The 17973-nt window shown below is 46.3% G+C and overlaps 1 protein-coding gene across 5 annotated transcripts in view; it reads right to left on the bottom strand.

The window, feature by feature from the left end:
- Positions 1–939: 939 nt before the first annotated feature.
- GDAP1L1 (ganglioside induced differentiation associated protein 1 like 1) overlaps positions 940–17973 on the bottom strand; it is a 31577-nt gene continuing 14543 nt past the window's right edge. For 4 of the 5 annotated variants that reach the window (XM_065414723.1, XM_065414722.1, XM_065414724.1 and 1 more), the window contains 3 exons: positions 9567–9664; positions 8637–8751; positions 940–1283 (listed from right to left, as the gene is read on the bottom strand). In XM_065414723.1, the coding sequence (XP_065270795.1) occupies positions 940–1283; positions 8637–8751; positions 9567–9664 (557 nt within the window). The remainder of the gene's footprint in view (positions 1284–8636; positions 8752–9566; positions 9665–17973) is intronic. The other variant, XM_065414727.1, reaches the window with a different exon arrangement.

The following is a 17973-nucleotide window of genomic DNA, read 5'->3' as shown; positions in this document are numbered from 1 at the left end:
TAAGAAAATACACAGGGAGAAAATTACTGAGAAGAGCCCCTAACAGAAGAGAAAACAAAAGCGTCTTCAGGCAAGTGCAGAAAAGTTCTGAGAACGCTTGCATTTTTCAGAGTCCCAAGAAGCTCAGTCGGTGAAAGGTGTTTTGCAAATCCAGAAAGGAAATTCAAGGCAAAGAGCTGCGAGGCTAAAAAAAAATCTGTGTCAGACAGAATTCAGTCTGGAAGTCAAAATGATATCACTGAGAAATAAATGTGGTTCTTAGTAAAAGACACGCGTTAAACATTACAAAAAAAAGCAGGCGTAGAAGGTGGATACATTCTAAGAGAAGCTCATTAAAAATATTTGATTTAATGGAAATAATTTAAAAAATGGATAATTAAATCATTCAACTCCACCTTGATCCTGAATGGCTACTGTACCCCCCAACTGGCTGTGTCCTCTCTGCTTCCAGGAAAGACCCCAGATCACAAGAGTGAAACAGTTTCTAGAAGAAGAACGGCCCCTCTACTTGCACCTGTGAAATGTGTGATGTGGCCAATGTACATTTTGAAAACATAAAGGTACAGCACAGAGTATCCAAATCCCATAGTTTAACCTGGGGTTTGAAAATTTTCCGGGGTTGCCATCTCTCTTCCACCGGAATTTGCCTGCTCTGAAGGCAGTTTCACTCCATGACAGGTGTGTAAGCCCAGTAAGTGCCCGAGTAGGACACTCACCGGTCGCTACCGTTTAATACTTAACCCTAAAAAAAGCCATTTATAAGTTGACTTATTTTTGTGTCTTATTTCCTTGCGGTATAAGTTTCTACTTCTAACTATGGAATGTTACATCAACAATATAATTATTCATACCTTGTTTCAAATTTCATTACAGTTACTGAGGATTCATCGTGATTTCACACAGCACAGAGACACCAAACTAAACACCAAACAGCCAGCATTAGATGTATTTTTTCTTTAAATACCAATAAGCGAAATATCCCATTCCCCCCAGAGATCCCATAAGGAAGGAGGCTCCAAAGAAGGAGGGGGGTTTCCGTTTGACAAGCCTGAAGGCATTGGGTACCACGGCCGAGAGAAGGGTGGTGTGTATGTCTCCCAAAACTTTCCTGAAGGCAAAGCGTTTTTGTATCCTGTCAAAGAAGGACTGTAGGTTGGGTCTGCTGCCATCTTCCCAGTATTTCTTAGACAGTCCTAGAAACTTGAGGCGGTGCAGGGTGGCTCCCAGTAGGATGTCGGCCAAGGTAAAGACGCATCCGCAGAGCCAGAGTTCGCACTTCTGCCCTGGAGAATTAAGCCACAAAAACAGACAAGATGAGAACAAGCTGCTGTTTGGAAAATTGGGGCCTGGTCCAAAGCCTATTGAAGGCAATGGGGAGGCTTTCCATTGACTCCAGCAGGTTTTGGATTAGGCTCTAAGTACCGCTGCAGAGTTAGAGTTCATTAAGAAGCTGATCTTCTCTAATGAGTTTATAAGGAGTTGAATTGGGCCCCGGGGAATCTAAAAAAGCAGGGCTGTGAGAACTTGCTGAATTTAGAACTACTCGTGAACCTTCTCTATGGGCTCGTTATAGATGGTGGTTCCTTATCCTGCTTCCAGTGAGGTGAGTGTCAAAACACCCTTTGGCTTCAGTGGGACCTAGTAAGTGTCCCAGCTCCAAATGAACAGCTGCCCTATGCACTCAGGGACAGCAATTACCTTTGTCCTTGGCTGCTGGTTGAACATAGTGTGATGTTTCACAAATGAAGGAGGCCCCAGGGTCACGGCCAGTACTGTTCCCCATTTTCTATATTAGTGACCTTAGAGCTACTTGGGAATCCAAGACATTTCTTACAGAGTGTGGGACTCAGCGTAGCTGCTGATCCAGCACCTCCAGCTTTTCCTGCTGCCACTAACGAGCACCTCCTGCCTCTTTAAACTCATGACCTCTGGTGGAAACTCTATTCCAAGACACCAGATTTATCAGCACTTCTGTGATGGGAATCAGATTTCAGGGGGAGGCAATATTTAATGCTGACATGGGCTATGGGAACAGATACCAAAGGGTTAAAGGCTCCCAGTCACTGGCTACCCTCAGCAATAATATCACAGGAGAAATGCTCTCGAAGAGAGTCTGTGATGGGATGGAGGGACTCCTGCATCGGCACTGGCCAGGAGGGGGTTAAAACACTTCCCCAAACATCCTTCCATCCCTGTACCATGCTAACTGGCAGGGCCAGCGGCAGAGTAGCAGGTGAGCCTTATTAGTTACAGCAGCTGATTCCCTTAAGAGTGGGGTTACATAAACTCACAGAGGAGCAAGGATTAGAGCTGAGGGAAGGGGGTGGGGTGTCTAGGCAGGGTTTCTGTCTCTCCCTTTAGGATTTTAGACCCTCTGAATCCCTTGCTATGTTCTGTAGCTGTGGGAAGCTTTATTGTTTGACCCTTGGGAGCAAATGATTGGAAGTTAAATGCTCTTCATACATTTTTCTAAAATTAATTAACAGGCAAAATCTCTAGTGCTTCTGAGTGCTGGGGCATGAGTAACCTTCCAATAAAAAACCATTGGGTGCAGTACAGAGCCAGGGAGCCTCTCTACAATAATACACCAGTGTGTGTAGCAGAGCACTTAAGAGCAACCCTACAATAACAAACCAGGATTTGCAGGGTACGAGTGCTCATGAACAGACCTGCGATGACAAACCAGTGATCCTAGCCTGTAATGTGGGAAGCTACCCTCTGCTATAAAAGGTTGAGCTTTAGTATGAGGTTAAAAGTTGTCACACACCCTGCAGGATATGATGCTAGGCCACACTTCCTACGGACTCGCGCACAGATGCAGGGATGATTTTTTTAGGAAGAGGGAGACAAGAGAATAAAGCCAGGCTAGATTACAGCAGCATCTGTGCTGTGCTGACTTGTAAACTATTTCTTGTTGTTAGGTAAATAAGTAAGTTATCCTAAAACCTGCCTCAGTCATCTCTGAAATACCGCAAACCCTACATGTCCTCACTAATCTGAGGAGGTACCAGAGGGCTGACAATAGGAGAAAGGGAAAGGCTAAGTAGAAGAGCAGACCCAGCCCCGAACAGGCCGCATTGTCTGTTTTTGTGTATTCCTAGAGCTCTGGGTTCCTGCAGAGCATGTAGGGCAATGGCATGGGGTGAGGTCCAATCTGCTCATTAACTAACAGTTCTGTTTGTCAGAAAACAAACCTACTTTGGCATGAACACCCCCCTCCCCCCATCCCTAGCTTGTTCTTCCCCACCTTGCAAGCACTCCAGGCTAGGACTGTGTCCTGAATTATTCCTGCACCGTCGTGATTCTGTGGTAAACATTTAAATGAGGGCGACTCTCAGCCCGATTCCACCTTCCGAACAAATTAGAGCATTGGAGCTAACGACAGAGAGAGAGCTCCTGTGGATCAAAGGGAAGCCTAGTATTTCCCTTCAGAGGAAACCTGATCTCTGCCCTCTTTACCCTTCCTGAGCCTGAACGGGGCCATTGGAGAAAATGTCCCCTTGTTCCAACCACGAAAGGGAAAACCAATACCCGGGTGGGGGGGGGGGGGATTTGTGAGCTCCCCCTCCACTGGCGTATGCTCCCCTATCTGGGGATGAAGATGCTGCCCCCTCTGCGGTAGTGTAAAAACAAGCATGCACTGAATCAAACCTTACTAGTCGTTTATTATTGCTGTTAGTTATTGCATTATTAACCCAATCTCTAGCAGTGTGAATGTCCATGCACTTTACAGAGAGTAGGGAAGACACAGTCCCTGCTCTGGAAAGCTCATTATTAGGCGAGTGGAGCAGAAACAGACAATTTATGGCACTGCCTGGGCAAGGAGCTGCAAACAAGTGGTGCCTGCCTGCTTTGAGAGGCTGCAGCAATAGAGTTAATGTTAATTGCAAGGCCTGGTTTTTGTTGGCTTGGCAGACACACAGAGCAGGTGACAGCACTGGTGCCTACTGGCACAAGGGGTTTTACAGCACTGTAGGCCACCACGGGGGAGACAATCTCACCCCAAGACTCAGGCCCACGTCTATAATGGGCCAAACCTGAACACCCCAGATAGCGTGGAAGTTCAGATTGAGGTTTTTCACAACGTCGGTCCGTCTCTAGTACAGAGCAGGGTGGCCGAAGCCCAGTTTGTTCTAGGCCAAAGGGTGGCAGGTCCCAGCCCGTGAAGCCCCATCTGGATCCAAGCAGCCAGGTAGCTGGAACACTGCGCTTCGGGCCCTGTAGCCTCAGTGGCTGCAGCTCTGGACTGAAGATAAGGGCCGCTGCAATGCAGCTTGTGGGCCGTTGTCAAATCGTTGGCACCAATTGGATAAAGTTTGGGTGCCTCCTGCTATGAAACGGGAGATAGGGACCAGCCCTGTCTAAGTGGGAAGGAAACAAAGCGCCTTTGAGTGACATTAGCGGCGGCCCTTGGCTTCATGCCCCAGAAATCTCCCATCAGAGGGCACCATAATTAGTACCAAGCGTGAGTGTGTCTGTTAATGAGAGTATTATCTGACATGATTAGCAGGGTAGGCACAGACTCACTCCAGTGACTACATGGCTTTCCATAATCCCCGCACCTGTGGGGTTTGCTGGGCCTGAACTTGATAGCTATTAAGTCCCCATGTTGCTTTTGACTGGGAATGACACAACTCCCATCACAGCCAGAACCAGTTATCTTGCCCTGGAGAGTGAGGTGGCTGCAGGAATTGTTGCTTGACTAACCAGTTCCAAGATATGTTCCAAACCTGCAACCCACGAATTTCAAGCCCCCTCAGCCCTGCTTGTCACGCTGCTTAGAACCACTTTCATTGCATAGTGTCTGAGAGCCTGCTGGGTGCTTCACAGAAGTGACAGTCCCTGCCCCAAAGAGTTTATAGCCTCCATTGTACTCATGACAATGAAAGTGGGTGGCTAACAGAATGAAGGGGGCAGGACAAGGAAACAAAAGATTAAAGGTTATTAAGAGAAGGGCGATTCCTATGAATCCTTTATTAAGTATCAGTGAGGATCTGTTCCTTTCATTGGCAGCATTGACCTTTGGGATGACTGTTCAGAGTGGCAATCCCCAGGGGCTTCCCATATTCCCGGCAAGTCGTTTCCCTGTCTGTTGTACAGCAGCTCAGTCCCAGATGGAATCTTTCTCTGCTCACATGCCAGGGTCCCTGTGGGGTGGGGGGAGGGGGCGGAGCAGAAGCCCTGTTGGGCTGCTTTGCTCTGGTCTGGTAATTGATAGCTTTCTTTTCATCAGGCTTTCACTCTCTGTAATTGGGAGTTAATTGAATCTTTCAGGCTTCTGCAGGCATTTTATGTAGGACCCATAAAATACCTGCCCTCCGGGAGCAGCACAAACACACTGGGCTTTCCATTGATGTTCCTGTCAGTTTCAGCACAACTGGGGGACCGTAATGTCCCCGTCCCAAAGTCTCTGTGGCTGGTCAGATGCTGGTGGTTCCTGCTGTGGCCTGTGTGCTCATTACAAAGCCTTTACTGAGGGACAGCTGAATCGCTGGTGTCCTTGGGAATAACCCTGCTTTTCAGGAAGCGGCCTCCTCTGGAAACCCAGACACCGGAGACTGGGGTACTACATAAATATCAGAACACAAGGGGAGAAGAATGACAAAATGGAAGAGAAGGAAAGCACAGGAATTGCAGTGTGACCAGTGATGTATATGAATTGGGATGTGTACTTTCTGATGGTCAGAGCATGGGATGTGCAATCAGGAGGTCTGGGTTCTAGCCCCAGCCCTGACACTGACTTGCTGTGTGACTCTGGGAAAGTCACTTAATCTCTCCATGGGTCCCTGTCTAAAAGGATACTGATCTACCTCACAGGGGAAGGGATGGTATGAGCCTTAGTCAGTTGTTATTTGTGAAGCACATTAGGATCCTTAAATGGAAAGCACTATAGAAATACAAAGATTTATTGTTATTTTTAATGGAAATGTCACCCCATCAACCTGTTGTCCCTGGCCCTAGACATTCAGTGATAATGATCAGAAATACCTGTGAGCAATTGCAGGCCTAATTTGCATAATCAATTTCCTTGATTGCATGCAAAAGTTGCCCATTTGTATATGTAAATAATTAGTGAGATTTATAAATGGTCAATTGTGCGCGCAAAAATCCAGAATATAAATGTGCATTTACAAAAACTTTGCATGCATATTAGGTGTACAATTGCACATGCATTAAGAACATAAGAACTTCCACACTGGATCAACCAATGGTCCATCTAACCCAGTATCCGTGTCTTCTGACAGTGGCCAGTGCCACGTGCCCCAGAGGAAATGAACAGAGTAGGGTAATTTTGTGTGATTCATCCCCTGTTGCCCAGTCCCAGGTTCTGGCAATTGGAGGTTTAGGAACACCGGGAACTAAGAGCCATGGATGGACCTATCCTCCATGAACTTATCTAATTCTTTTTTGAACCAAGGTATACTTTTGGCCTTCACAACATCCCCTGGCAATGAGTTCCACAGGTTGACTGTGCATTGTATGAAGAAATACTTCCTTTTGTTTGTTTTAAACCTGCTGCCTATTAATTTCATCGGGTGACCTCTAGTTCTTGTGTTATGTGAAGGGGTAAATAACACTTCTTATATCCTTCATGATTTTATGTACCTCTATCATATCCCCCCTTTGTTGTCTTCTTTCTAAAATGAACAGTCCCACTTTTAATCTCTTCTCGTATGGAAGCTGTTCCATACCCATAGTCATCTTCATTGCCCTTTTCTGCGATGGGCCCTTTTTGAGATGGGCTGACCAGATTTGCATGCAGTATTCAAGGTGTGGGTGTACAGTGGATTTATATAATGGCATTATGATATTTTCTGTTTTATCATCTATCCCTTTCCTAATGGTTCCTAACATTCTCTTAGCTTTTTTGACTGCTGCTGCACATTGAGTGGATGTTTTCAGAGAACTTCTATGATGACTCCAAGATCTCTTTCTGGAGTGATAACAGCTGATTTAGATCCCATCATTTTGTATGTATATTTGGGATGATTTTTTCCAATGTGCATTACTTTGCACTTATCATTACTGAATTTCTTCTGCCACTCTCCTTAAGTGATAGGTTACAAACCATAGTTAGTGGGAATATTTTTCTCCCTTTTTTTTTTTTTTTTTTGCCGTTTGCAACCATAAGCACTGAGGCCTGGTTTACTCTACAGAGTTAGGTTGATGAAAGGCAGCTTACGTCGACCTAGATCTGTAAGCGTCCACACTAAAATGTAGCTCCCATCAGTGTAACTCGCCCACTATGCTGACGTAATAACTCCACCTCTGTGAGAGACGTAGCGCTTAGGTCAATGTAGTTAGGTTGACCGAGTGTCAGTGTAGAAACTGTGCTGCTTACATCGACTGTTGCTGTCTTTCAGAAGCTGTCCCACAATGCCCCGCACTGAGAAATCGACGCAAGAGCTCCCGGCGAGGACATGCACCGCTGACACAAGGAGTGTAGTGTGGACATGCAAAAGCGATGTAATTCCTGCAGTGGCTGGACGTTGATGTAACTTAGGTCAACTTAATTTTGTAGTGTTGACTTGCCCTGACTAGCTTACAATATGCTATCACTTTGGACCTTTTGTGTGATGCCCCCATTCCCAAGGCATTTCACAAACGAGTCACTGGGAGTGACTAGAAGCTTCTTGAATTAAACAAACGCCGATGATTTACAAAGCCATACACCAAAGCCTGCACAGGCCAGTGCTAAAATACACTGACAAGGCCACTTATGAGAAATGTCTTGTTTATGCGGAAAAGGCCTATCTTTAATCCCCCTCTGCCTGAGCAGCGAAGGCTGCTCAATCCCTCTTTGCAGAGAGTGCTCTGCTGTGTAACCCATGAGCACAGGTTTATTTAGCTCTTTCTAATGCAGCGGTGTATTTCCAAACCCTACTCAATGCATCTGAGCAGAATTCCTTGTTCCCCTCCTACTGCACAAGAAGTGGGACTGTTCCAGGTGTTTTCAGATACGCTCCTGGCCTCCCTGAAGTTGCTTCACTGATCGTAGTTCCTCACAAGCTTCTTTGGGCCTCACACACAAACTATTGTTACTTTGCAATGGACTCAGCCACAACTGGAGCAGAAGAAGTTCCTCTGCCCCACCCCAGCTCTGTCGTTTTCCAGGGTCACTGTGTAATGTCAAAGCAGCTCTCACCACAACCTCGCTTCCCTTGTAGGCATGTTCGATGGGAGGTGGGTGGAGCAGTCGATCTGAATGGCGAATGACAAGCCACACCACTGACATTTCATCATAGCAGTTGAGTGCAATTACTCCTCTGCCTCTGAACTTTCATCTGGTTTCTTGGGGGGTTCATTATGAGGCGTCATCACGCAGCCAGCAGAGGGGAGTGAAAATAGGGAGAGAGGGATGTGTGGAACCATGTAACCCGGGCATCTGAGATCAGCAGGGAGCCCTTAACCCTTTGTGTGCTGCACCACACAGGTGTTACTTCCCAGGTGGTGCCTCCCAAGGCATCAGAACAATATCACCTCAGGGATAAGGGTGACTATGGTAAAGAGAAGGGAATGCCTCACAGTAACCTCTGGATGAGAGGGTGTGACTGTTGTGACACAGCAAAGCTACTGCTCTGTACTGGGCCAACGTTTCAGCAGTGCCTTACAAAACGCCTCACAAAGCTGCCTACCTTGATACTCGAGTTTCCTCTTCTCCAACTCGGCCTCAATCTGGTCTAGCACCATTCCCAGCTCGCCAAGGATTTTCTTCAAGTAGCTCACATTGTCGTGTTCCAGGATCTTGGCCTAGATAAAAGCCACCGGTTTACACTGAATGGGTGGCCCTGAGACCATATGTTCCTTGCACAGGTGCTCTTGGCACTAGAAAGGGTGCAATGCAGAACATACACAACACCTTCTAAACCCCTTCGTCATTCTAGTTATTCAACAGCTGCAGGAGGAGTTCACCAGACTCTGGAGAGAAGATTCATCTATGTAAAAGTGACCCCCTGCTGACACCTACTCAACCATGGGGAGGCGACTTCCATTTTAGCCCAGCTCAGCACAGTTCCTACTAGCTTTGGCTAAGAGAAAGCAACTCCTAGCCCAAGGTGGCTTCCAGCTCAGCAGCACAGCTCCTCACGGCTCAGCAAGGGGTGGAGGCCTCCCAGGTGAGACTAGCACAGCTGAGCTCTTGCCACTTTGGCCCCAGGAAGCAACTTCCCGGTAAGAGCAGCTCAGCATAGATCTGACTGGATCAGCCAGAGAAGCACCCTTTGGGCTCACATAACGGAGCTGCTTCCTGGAGACCACACAAGCCCCAGCTGGCATCCCAGTTGCAGTAAAATTCAGGATGCCCCATTGTGAGTCCAGCCCCAGAGAGGGGTGAGGGGAAAGAAAGGCTCTACTAGTGGTTTCAGCTCACTTGGGAGTCTAGTCCCCAGGTGGTACAGACACAACATCAGGGTGACTTGGGAGGAAATATTCAGCACTTTAGAATGGACCCGGTCTCTCAGTAGTATCAGGGCCCCAGCAATGGGCACCCTTGACGGTTCTTTGGGGGTCCATCCTCCCTCTCCCTCCTAGAAATAAAGTCCCATGTGTTACTGTAGATGTCTTACCATGAGTTTCTTCTGTTTGGAAAGGTATGGCTCAGTCAGCTGGGGCTCCCCTTCGTAGTCCAGCTTCATCAGCTCCGTACTGGCATTAGCTAAGTGTCCTGGGGGGAGACAGAAGGACAGTTCGGGGGAGCTGTTGCATCCTCTCGCACTGTGGATGGAAGGCTAGTTTCAGCAGCGGTGATGCCAACCTGGCACTGTGTGAAAAGAGCCTCATTCTGGCTATGAAACTGTCATTCTCCCCCCAATCATTACACCAGGAAAAGTGGTTTCTACTGCACACCTGTCTATATAGTGGCCTCAATCAGCCTTGGTGCAAGGAGGTGTAACTTTAGGTCTAACTTCAAGAGTTGTATCACCCTGGGTGGGGGGCAGAATCCAGATCTTCTTGCAGCCAAAAACTGCAGCTGCCCATGGACCTTGTGATTGTGCAAATACTGGTAAAAACATGAAGGTAGATCCCCAGGTAAATTGAAATCAGTGTACACCAAGTAAGGATCTGGCCCATTAACTTTCACAGTAAATATTTGCCGAGACATTTTGTTCAGCTCTGGTGGGTTTACACTTGGAGAGTGTAATTGATAGGGATTTGCGAGCATCATCTAGAGAACAGTTTGAAAACAAGGCTGTTAGTCTATAAATCACCTTGAGGTGCAGTTCATTTGTGTAAAAAGTGCTACGTGAATATGCAAGCACTTACAGTACCAGAAAGCACGTCAGCATATGCTTAAATCCCATTGAAACTGGGGCTTTTCTCAATCTGGGCCATGTCAAGCGAAATACTGTTCTCAGTCACGCTGGTGGTTTCAACGTAGTTACTCCGGATTTTACAGAAGTGTAACTGAGAACTGAATCTGGTTTATTAATAATAATGATCACTGATAATTAATAAGCAACAGCCTGATTTAAGCTAGAGATGGGAACACTTTCCATTTTGAGCAAGAAGCATGGCTAGCTCCATTGTACCAGGAAGATACGTACTACCCCATCAGCAAGGAGTACTAATAGCCTCCCTGGGCACTTCGATGGCCTAAGCCTGACCCTGCATGCCTTTGGGATCCCAAACTCCCAGTGAAGTTACTGGGATTTGGGGATGTGGCAGGAATGTGGGACTTGGCCTATAACAAGGATCGGCAACCTTTGGCATGCGGCCCGTCAGGCGGGCCGAGGGATGTGCTGGCCGCCGCTTCCCGCAGCCCCCGTTGGCCTGGAACAGTGAACCACGGCCCGTGGAAGATGCGATCGGCAGAACCTGCGGATGCTGCAGGTAAACAAACTGGCCCGGCCCGCTAGCGGATTTCCCTGCTGATCCCTGGCCTATAATAACAACACCTTAAGTATAGATAGATGTACAGCAAGGTATGCAGTGCACATTCACCCTTCCTCTGAGAATCACATATCCAGGACACTTTGCTTTTGGTAGCTGATGATGCAGTGAACAGGTTACTAGATTAAAAACAGACACCTCTGGAGGCTCCTCAGTGAACAAGATAGCCCAGTAATGACTCGCTTCCCCCTCGCTTTCATGTGCCTCCCTTAAATGATCACTGGTAATTATGACAACATCAGTGGTTCAGCAAGATGCAGGGCTAGTCTATAAATCAGCCTCTGGCTTTCCCTTCATTCCCCAGCACAGCCAGAGTGATTAATGCCTGTACAGTATCACGGCCAGCCCACTGCTCATCTCCTCGAGAGGGGTGAGGTGTACCTGGCATAGCTGCCTGGGGTTGGGAAGAGGGTTGCGAGTATGATACAGATATTTCCTTATCCATCCCCCTCACTCTGCTGCAAGTGAAAGCTGGACCTGACTGTTTATCCAGGTCACGGACTGATTTTAAAGAATAGTTATGCCATTTGGTAGAGTCGGTAGTTTCTGTGCAAGAAGAACTCAGCCGTGGAATACAGAGTGAGCTGCAGGCAGCACTGGGCCATGGGCAGAGCTGTGTATGGGGAGCCTAGGACCCAGGATTGAGATGATCAGTAAATCCCCCATCCTCCTTCTCTCTACCTCTGTCGCTAGCTCGGGAGCCCCGGGGACCGGGGAAGATAAGGATGGAATCTGCCCCACGTTTCCCCTATACCCGGCTCAGTTCAGTTCTTTTACTCCGTGATTTACACATGCTTCCTACTGTGGATCATAAACAACTCAGAGAGAGAGAGTTCTTCATTCATCACCCAAAACTTCTTTAACGAGAGTCAAGGTTGACCATCAGGGTTTCGTGCCCTTCCAGAATGTTGAGTGCACCTAGACTTAAACCTCTGAAAACCAGGAAATAGAGAGTTAAGGTGCGTGCCAGTCCCGCCCCCAGAATCTTAACTCTTTCCTCTATAAGGGATGCCATAACACGCCCCGGCAGACATCATAGCTCACTATCCTTCCGGATGACATGGAGCACTGTGCGAATGACATGGAGCATGAGACAAAAACTCTCAGTCCATGTCCTTGCTAAGGCAAAAGTCACATTTAAGGTGGGCTTAGTGATCACAAGCTGTCTCAACCTGGCCTATACCCAACCACTTCACCTGCTCTGCACAAACCATCCCAGAGATGCCAGCTGTTTCCACCCTTTGACACTTGTCCTAAGGATTCCCTCTAGAACATCACCTGCACTTATCCCTGCCCATACTGTTATGTTTGCTATCAGAAGAATCTAAAGAGCAACTAACTAAAGACACAAAAACTAACAGAAAATATTGTAGTGAGTACGTCAGAAGCAGGAAACATGCCAAACAGTCAGTGGGACCACTGGACAATCAAGGTGCTAAAGGAGCACTCAAGGAAGACAAGGACATTGTGGAAAAGCTAAATGAATTCCTTGCCTCAGGCTTCACTGCAGAGAATGTGGGGGAGATCCCCACACCCAAGCCATTCTTTTTAGGTGACAAATCTGAGGAAATGTCCTAGATGGAGGTGTCAGTGGAAGACATTTTGGAACATATTGATAAGTTAAACAATAAGAAGTCTCCAGGACCAGATGTTATTCATCCAAGAGTTCTGAAGGGACTCAAATATGAAATTGCAGAACTATTAACTGGTATTTAACCTATCGCTTAAATTGGCCTCTGTACCAGATGACTAGAGAGTAGCTAATGTAATATCTTTTTTTTTTAAAGGCTCCAGAGGCGATCCTGGCAATTACAGGCTGGTAAGTTTAATTTCAGTACCAGGCAGATTGGTCGAAACTATAGTAAAGAACAAAATTATCAGACACATAGATAAGCATGAAAGGTTGGGGAAAAGTCAACACTGCTTTTGTAAAGGGAAACCATGCCTCACCAATCTGTTAGAATTCTTTGAGGGTGTCAACAAGCATGTGGACAAGGGTGATCCAGTCGATACAGTGTATTGGACTTCCAGAAAGCTTTTGAAAAGGTCCCTCACAAGACTCTTAAGAAATCTAAGCAGCCATGGGATAAGAGGGAAGGTCCTCTCATGGATCAGTAACTGGTTAAAAGACAGGAAGAAAAGGGTAGGAATAAATGGTCAGTTTTCACAACTGAGAGAAGTAAATAACAGCATCCCCCAAGAATCCGTACAGGGACCAGTGCTGTTCAACGTATTCATAAATGATCTGGAAAAGAGGGTGAATAGTGAAGTGGCAAAACTTGCAGACGATACAAATTACTCAAGATAGTCAAGTCCAAAGCTGACTGCAAAGAGTTACAAAAGGATCTCACTAAACTGGGTGACGGGGCAACAGAATGGCAGATGAAATGGAAAAAATTATCCCAAATATACATTCAAAATGATGGGATCTAAATTAGCTCCGGAAAGAGATATTGGAGTCATTGTGGATAGTTCTCTGAAAACATCTGCTCAAAGTGCAGTGGCAATCAAAAAAGCGAACAGAATGTTAGGAACCATTAGGAAAGGGATCGATAAGACAATTGAAAATATCATAATGCCACTATGTAGATCCATGGTACTCTCAGATGTTGAATACTGTGTGCAGGTCTGGTCACCATATCTCAAAGAACATCTATTAGAATTGTAAAAGGTGCAGAAGGGCAACAAAAATGATAAGGGATACAGAGCAGCTTCCATACAAGGAGATTAAGAAGACTGGGACTGCTCATTTTAGAAAAGAGACAACTAAGGGGAGATATGATAGAGGTCTATAAAATCATGAATGGTGTGGAGAAAGTGAATAAGGAAGTGTTATTTACCCCTTCACGCAACAAAAGAACTAGGATCACCCCATGAAATCAATAGGCAGCAGGTTTAAAACAAACAAAAGGAAGTACTTCTTCCCACAACACACAATCAACCTGTGGAACTTGTTGCCAGGGATGTTGTGAAAGTCAAAAGTATAACTTGGTTCAAAAAAGAATTAGAGGAATTCATGGAGGATAGGTCCATCAATGGGTATAAGCCAACATGGTCAGGGATGCAACCTCATGCTCTAGGTGTCCCTACATTTCCAACTGCCAGAAGCTGGGACTGGACGACAAGGGATGGATCACTTGATAATTGCCCTGTTCTGTTCATTCTCTCTGAAGCATCTGGCACTGGCCACGGTCTGAAGACAGGATTCCATTGGTCTGACCCAGTATGGCCATTCTTATGTTCTTACCCTGGTACAAATCCCCATGGCAAGAACATACCATTTTGCTCCTCTTGAACAACCCCCATGACTCAGCACAGAAATAAGGAGTCCGGGAGCTCTCTGGATTCAGATGCACCTCTCCTCATATCACAGAGCAAGCTGCTGCAAGCAGTCCTTGCACCAGGCAATACACTGTCCCTAACACAGTGCAGGACAGTTGGGGTGCATACCAAAGAATGAGAGAATGCAATTCTGTGGGACACAACACACTGCAGAAAATGCCACATTGACCAAGTCATGCCTCTTACCTGCAGCCCAAGGGCAGCCCTTGCTGAAACATACTTGCTGTATAATTCAAGCACTTACCAGCTGGTAAACAGTAAGCTGGCCTCAACCTTAACAATAGTGGTGGCATAGTCCCAATATAATAATAAAAGCTAAATGCCATGTCATCCCCCAGCAGGTTCATCCCAGCCCCAGTGGACTTCAAATGATTTTCAGCTCTTCATTTTCTCTTCTGGATTCCTGTTAGACTGCCAGCATACGTACTTTTTAAAGCTTTCCTGAACACTTGCTGCTGCATACCTTGTGCCTGCAGCTTTATCCCCATCAGTTCAGTAGTTTATGTTGTGTTCTTTTCACCCTCATTTGCCTTGTGCATACAAAATAGACATTGCTGGGACCTTTATAAGAGCTGAACAAATGGTTTATTAATTACAAAGTCTACCCTTGAAATTCTGTACATCTGTGCCCCTGTGAGCCCCTCAATGCCACTGTCATGTAACAGCAACTCCTATCAAGCCTGACAAACTCACTACACCTAACACATTGCTGTCATGATATTTATCTACAAAGAATGTTGTGTGAGATATCAAACAAAAACCAGTGACACACTGGTCATTTATATCACTTTGAAGTGTATGTATTAACACTATATTAGGAACTACTGATATTATGCTTTAAAGTCTGTGACCAGAGAAAGGGAGAAACAGGTTTTCTTCCAGACAAGAGGCAGGATAGTTATCTCCCTGTCTCTAATGTAAATTGAGCAGGGTGATGCCAGAGACAACGGGTAGTTCATTTGCATCAGAGGTAAACAGGAGGAACAAATTAACATGAGGATGTGAACTCAGCATGGGAAGACACTGGAGTCTGAATGCCAGGGGTTCATCCTGACAGTGGTGACAAAGACGATAAACTTGGGGGGAATATAGGGAGAAGCAAAAAGAAATGTTGGTGATCCACCACTAAGGGAACAAAGAGGTCAGCGCTCTTTGCATCCATGAACTCTGGATCCCGCACCATATGGGTTGGTGATGCTAAGAAGTAGTGGTAGGTGAGAAAACTGCCTTAAGACAAGGTTTGTAGCCTGCCAAGTTTAGTCACTCAAAAGCTCATGATACTTTTGTTTTATTTGTAACCAGTTTGTTCCTATTATCCTTGCTCATTATCACTTAGATCTCTGTCCACTATTAATAAACCTGTTATTCATTTTACTATAAGTTCATCCCAGTGCAATGTTTTCACGTAAAGTGCGAAACCTCTGCCGAGCCAACAGGCTGGTGTGTATACTGTCTCTTTGGAGACAGCAGACTTGGTAATCTCTGGGAGTGTCCAGGGGCAGGGGCTGGACACTGCAAAGGAATGCACTTCTAGGGGGGGTTGGGGACAAGGGTGTATCAAGTGTTCCCTGCAAGGAAAAGAGGGCTGGCAGAGTCTTAGGGAACTTGGTTGGCTGGCTAGCAACCTGGGGTGACACCCACAAATCTCTCTCTTGCTAAGGCAAAGGGGTAACAAGGTCACCTGGAGTTCCGGTCACCCCGAGAAAGCATCCCAACGTCTACCTCTGAAGCAAGGAGTACTCAGTCAGTCCTGCCAGGGGAAGTTCTCCCTCTAATGAATGTGCCATCCCAGGAGCTGAGGAGTTCAGAATTATAATGGTAAACAATAAATGGCTTTAGTTGTATGTTCTTTCATCCTATGTCCCTCTCTCTCTGTTCTGCATCTCTCTCCCGCTGACCTGGCAACTGCCCAGCAGCTTCTGTCCAAAATGCATCCTGGCTTCCTGGTTCTGCCAACCGCTGATCCAATGGACTGGTATAATCCCAATCCTAGAGAACTTCTTTTCGGCACACAGCTGGAAGCCTTTTACTTCATCTTCTGTGCACTAAGCTGTGGTCAGCCAACACCATTGTCATCAAGTCTTCATAGACACACAGCACAGGGAAAAGAACCCACACTCTTATGCTTGCTTAGATTGTACGCTCTTTGGGGCAAGGACCATCTTTGTATTCTGTGTTTGTCCAGTGCCTAGCTCTTAGGGGCTACCGCAATATAAATAGATACTGATAATCATCACTGTGCTCCAAAACCACAAGGTGATACTCAGTAAATTGCAGTAGTGGCACTAACTTAACCAGTAGAAGGGATTGCTATCCACATGAGCAGATCTGCTTCCACCCATTAGAAAGCAATAGTGTACGTGTGCACACAGAAACACATACATGTGATGGAGTGCAACCATCTCAACATAAGAAACCCACTGATGTCAAGAAAGAGCCCACCATACGCACTGACCAATAGGAAGACTTGAGAAGGGAATGAGATAGAAAAGGAGGTGGCGATTAACCTGAGGTGCACAGATACTACAGTGATGGGGCCTGATAAGTAGCCCAGATAGACCGAGACTGAGGGGTCAAGGAACCTTCCCAGAGTAACAAAGGGTGTTTGTGGCAAAGTCAGGAATAGAATGAAGGGGGCCTGTCTCCCCACGTCGATTGCTATACAACCTTTTCTGAGGCAGACTCTGCAATGATGGAATTGTTAGTGCAGGGGGCCTGAATTATTGTTCCATCAAGGTGGAAGGCCAAAACTGAGTTCAATGTTGTTGAGAATGTAGGGGAAATGATCTCTCCGTTAACATAGTGTGACCTTCATTTCCCCCAGTAGGGGGTGGGTCCCACTCTTTATACATGCACAGTGCTCAAATCCTTTCTATGACTGCTGTTGTGCTCCAAGAGTGTTGACCTGGATTTGGTCTATGCAGAGCCCTGCAGTGCTCTCTGTCCCTAGCACAGCTTCAAGGTGCTCTCTGGGATGAACACTACTGTCATGTACACTGTGTTCCCAGGGTGAAAACCTGGCCATACTGACGTTCATGGTAAAACTCCCATTGACTTCAGTGGGGCTAGGAGTTCACCCCCTGTGTTTAGCACTGTGGTTAGAACTGTTTCACTGCATTCATATTCTTTGGTTCTTTATATCCTCTAGAATTCCCCCTTTCCCTTTCACGTCACTGACAAGGTAAGAAATTTTGTGTGTTTCTCACCAGTATACCGTAAGCACCAGTTTGTTCTGTGCTTGACTCTTCCTGGTATAATTCTCATCAACTTGGTTTCTCATCCTAGACTTCATTAGCCTTATTCTGGATTTAAACCGGCTCCACTGAGAGTACAATTTGGCCCTATGTGTGCCAATGGGATATTTGCATGAGCAGATTGCACTTTCTAATACTCCCTTTACGTGCTTAGGGCATGTCCTGGATGTGAAGCCTCGGGACTGAGAGCAGGAGGGAAGTCTAGGTCAGATCACAAAAGAACTTCAGTGAGGGTGGAAGGGAGAAGACTTCAAGGTGCCTGTGGCACAAGGAAAAGGCAGGGTGGAGATGCAAAGGCGCATATGAGAAGATGGAGATGGGGCGCCCATATGAGAAAAGGCTGTGACTGCATGTGAGAGAATCCCAGCTAGATGGGGATGGGACACAAACAGCAAAGACCCTGAAGAAAATCTGGCAGAGAAGGACATCATCAACAGCAGACGTTTGATTGTCTGTGATACATGAGCCCAGCTTAATTCCAGATCCT

Source organism: Emys orbicularis, chromosome 12, assembly GCF_028017835.1.
Source record: "Emys orbicularis isolate rEmyOrb1 chromosome 12, rEmyOrb1.hap1, whole genome shotgun sequence".
Classification (NCBI taxonomy): Eukaryota; Metazoa; Chordata; order Testudines; family Emydidae; genus Emys; species Emys orbicularis.
Note: the sequence above shows the minus strand (reverse complement) of the source record. Positions and strands in the feature narration are given on the sequence as shown.